This window comes from Battus philenor, unplaced genomic scaffold, assembly GCF_028537555.1.
Source record: "Battus philenor isolate CCGP_79_NKW_IND1 unplaced genomic scaffold, ilBatPhil1.0.hap1 SCAF_21, whole genome shotgun sequence".
Classification (NCBI taxonomy): domain Eukaryota; kingdom Metazoa; phylum Arthropoda; class Insecta; order Lepidoptera; family Papilionidae; genus Battus; species Battus philenor.
This window is the reverse complement of record NW_027181684.1, coordinates 10275718-10279288: the sequence shown is the minus strand read 5'-3', so window position 1 is coordinate 10279288 and position 3571 is coordinate 10275718. Positions and strand designations below refer to the sequence as shown.

The 3571-nt window shown below is 33.0% G+C and overlaps 1 protein-coding gene across 1 annotated transcript; it reads right to left on the bottom strand.

Moving 5' to 3' along the window:
• RpL17 (ribosomal protein L17) lies at window positions 1–3571 on the bottom strand. The gene is made up of 4 exons (XM_068766466.1): window positions 3472–3571; window positions 3182–3270; window positions 2163–2435; window positions 1–245 (listed from the first exon to the last, which is right to left on the bottom strand). The coding sequence occupies exons 2-4, from the start codon at window positions 3260–3262 to the stop codon at window positions 36–38; spliced, it is 564 nt and encodes a 187-aa protein (XP_068622567.1). The 5' UTR covers window positions 3263–3270; window positions 3472–3571; the 3' UTR covers window positions 1–35.

Here is a 3571-nt window from a genome sequence, read left to right as displayed (position 1 = left end):
TTGTTGTTGTAAAACATTTATTAACTCCTAGTCATCTATTCCCTCATCATCTTCTCCTTCTGGCGGGCAAGCTTCTTTTTGGAAAGCTTCTTCTTGGCGGGCGCGTCTTCAGAGGGTGCTGCCCTCGCGACTGCGTCCTCCCGCTCACTGAGGCACACCTCAATGTGGCATGGAGATGACATGTATGGGTTGATACGACCATGAGCACGGTATGTGCGCCTGCGCAGGCACGGAGCGCGGTTTACCTGCAAGTAACGATTACATAAGCCAACCATTCATTCATTATATCGGCCGATAAGAGCACGCTGAAATATCGCCACAATGACAGGTCTGTCGCTGCCTGCTTTTGGCCAACCATATATCAAATTTAGTCTTTCTACATTTTATTAGTCTACATTTAGTCTTTACATTTCGTCATTCCTTGGAGACAAGGCTAGCAAAGAATGTCCACCTGCAAGATAGACAAATGTCTACATAAATTTCGTTGGAATAAGCCATATACAGGTTTCGAAGCAGCCTGGTTCTAAAGGAAATTTATATAGGAGGCTTATGTCCAACAGTGGATGTCCCAAAGCTGAAATGAAGAAGATTATGAAGGCTGACTAAACATGTATCAGATCTTTGTTTCTGTATTGTGGTTTAGGCTAGGGCTAACATGGCACAACACATCCATCTAAGTGGACATCCACAGACAACTGTTAAAATTTTTGGATGGTGTTAAATACAGGCTTCTTCCAATTATTCTTATCGATAATCTATTGATAAGGCCTATAACCAGCAGTGGACTGTTCCAAATCACAATAAAACCTTATTTCATTATAATGTTTTTGTTTTCACAGTATATTAAAAAAATTAGACAAAAGAATCAATGGGTTTTTTTAATGAAATCAATAATTAAAATACATGTCCATAACAATTCTCTCAGAATAACATTTATTTGTTGTTCCAAATGATAATCATGTTATATGTTACTTTTTGCCTTTAGAAAACATAAGTACAATGCATACTATACCTTGTCAAGCATAAAGGCATTCTTTTTTATAAGTACATACATAATTGATACTTTAATCTGAAGTTGTATCTTGTATAGCTATCAATGTTCCACAAACCTAATGACATAAATGTAGTTTTAGCAAGAAATGACTGGAATATCTCACTTTTGTAATTGACAATGGTAGTACACCACTACAACAATACACTTATGGATAATACAAATGCATGTTTGTCACTTTTTTGACAAAATTTTCATATAAAAAATTGTTTATTATTTGCATGCCGGGAATAAACTTGTAGTTAATACCAAACAGTACAGAGTTAAACATTATAAAGATATGAAGTTCAACAATTTCTATTGAATTAATTTTTTTCCAAATTTGATAACCCACTTCCATCCATTCATATGACAGCTAAAGACAAAACTATAACTGCCTTTATCAAATTTGTTATTAAGATTTAAATAATTATCATGAATATTATATTCAGTATTTTTAAAACCTCAAAAGCCTTCAAACTATAAATCACTATCAAAATATTCATGACAATGAAATTATTAATGAGAAACATAGTAATAGTAATGGCAAGGTGATTAATGTCAAACTGGTGCATGTAAAATTCTTTATTTGATATGAATAGTTCTAAATCAACAAAAATGTAGCTATAGTGGCAGCATTATAGTTGTTTAATGATTTCATTGATTTATTATAACAAACATAACTTTACACCAAATACAATATATATAATTAAATTGTTTACATTTTGTTCTTACAGGGGGGGTCCAATACTCTGTTCAAACTTATGAGGTGCAAACCTATACCCCTTATAAAAGCAGATAAGAGTTTATCAGAAACTAGTATGCAACCAAGAACAACAAAGACTAATGTTTAAGAAATTATGTTCCCAAAGATATCAAGATGCATTAAATAGAATATAAAAGATTTGTGTGTTACTTTGTGTGTAATTAATTTATTGGAGGTAGTAAAGTCACCAAGAGTGTGCTAAAACATCTTATGTTGTTGGTTGGTCTTCACAGAAACATCCTTGCATGCAAAAGGTTAATAACATAAGTTTTAAATAATTCTCAGTTGATATAAATATCAGAATTAAGTTACAATTATATTTATATATATAGATAAACACAATTATTTAAATAATGGTATACTAACCTGAATGTGATCAATCACCAGTCTGTCAACATCCAAGCCTTTGTAATCAGCATTTGATTCAGCATTTCTGAGAAGCTGCAGCAAGAACTCGGCTGACTTCTTGGGCCAGCGACCCTGTGTGGTGCCGAACTGCTTGGCCTGAGCACAACGGCCAACTCCACCATTGAAGCGACGGAAAGGAATGCACTCTTTCTTGTCAATGACATTCTTCAGGTATCGGACTGCACGGCGGAGGTTAAGTTTTCTGATTGCCATTGCTGTCTCATAAGTGTTCTGGAATTTTTTGTCAACAGTTTAGAAAAACACTTCATTAGAACAATATCCCCAAAATCTTACTTATTAGTATGTAAGTGTATTATTATGCATGTTATTCAGAGAAGATACGAAAGAAAGAAGGCAATCATAATACCAGGATGGTATAATAAATATATGATGAATAATGGTCACCTCGAAAATCCAGTATCAATTATTATTACTAAATTTCATTTAATAAAATACAAAATACATAAAATATTTACTATGTATTAAGGTTTCTATGGACAAGTCACAGACAAAACTAAATACTGCATAATGGTAAATTAAAAATGTGCTATGTAAATAAAAAATAAACTACTCTTTTATATGGGGACATTGAAATGAAGCCTCAAAATTCCCTCCATTTACAATATTTATAAAGACAAGAAAATCACGCCACTTTCGTATATGATGAATTGAGGTTTCACACAAACAAAAATTAATCTTCAAAATAGAATAAAAGTATACAAAACCTGGAAATTTTGTTTAATCTAAGATCGGTAGGATTATAGAGAACCGGATTCAAAAAATAATTGTGACTAACTGGGATAGGCATTAAAAACAATACTGTAACCTTAAAATTACATGACAAAGTTATATACACGCATATATCTTTTAGAAATTAATTTTTGACCCATGCATTTTAAGAGATAATGGAATTAGTTGTTAGAGTTCCATGTGGGTGATGTGTTCATACATTAATTATAACAAGTTTTATATGGTACCTTGAAATGAACACGCAGGTTCGAGCCACGCGCCTTGCATGACTTGGCTGGATTATCAGGCTCCCGAGAATAACGACCCATATTTGTTACTGAAAACAGAGCGGCTTTTTGTCACTAGTGGCATACACAAACAGGGGTTATCATACATTTTACATGCAAATCTTAAGAATACTATTAAATATAGTTGCCAAATGCAAGAGATCACTGTTTTAACGATTCTCATGGTGGGTTTTGCAATAAAATTAATTACTTTTTATGATTAAAACGGATTTTAAAAACACGAAACCAACCTCTCAAGAGAATATTTTAACAGGAAAAGAACATAGACAAAACCTCTGACATTTATGAGCACTGACATTACACCATTAATATTGCCAGCATAAGGAAAAC

What these genes read in the sequence shown, in the direction of transcription:
- RpL17 (XM_068766466.1), bottom strand. Translation starts at nt 3,262, where the DNA reads ATGGGTCGTTATTCTCGGGAGCCTGATAATCCAGCCAAGTCATGCAAG. An exon ending in ACCTGCGTGTTCATTTCAAG is followed by an intron (nt 2,436 to 3,181) that starts GTACCATATAAA and finishes AAAAAATTCCAG; the next exon opens with AACACTTATGAGACAGCAAT. An exon ending in TGGTGATTGATCACATTCAG is followed by an intron (nt 246 to 2,162) that starts GTTAGTATACCA and finishes CGTTACTTGCAG; the next exon opens with GTAAACCGCGCTCCGTGCCT.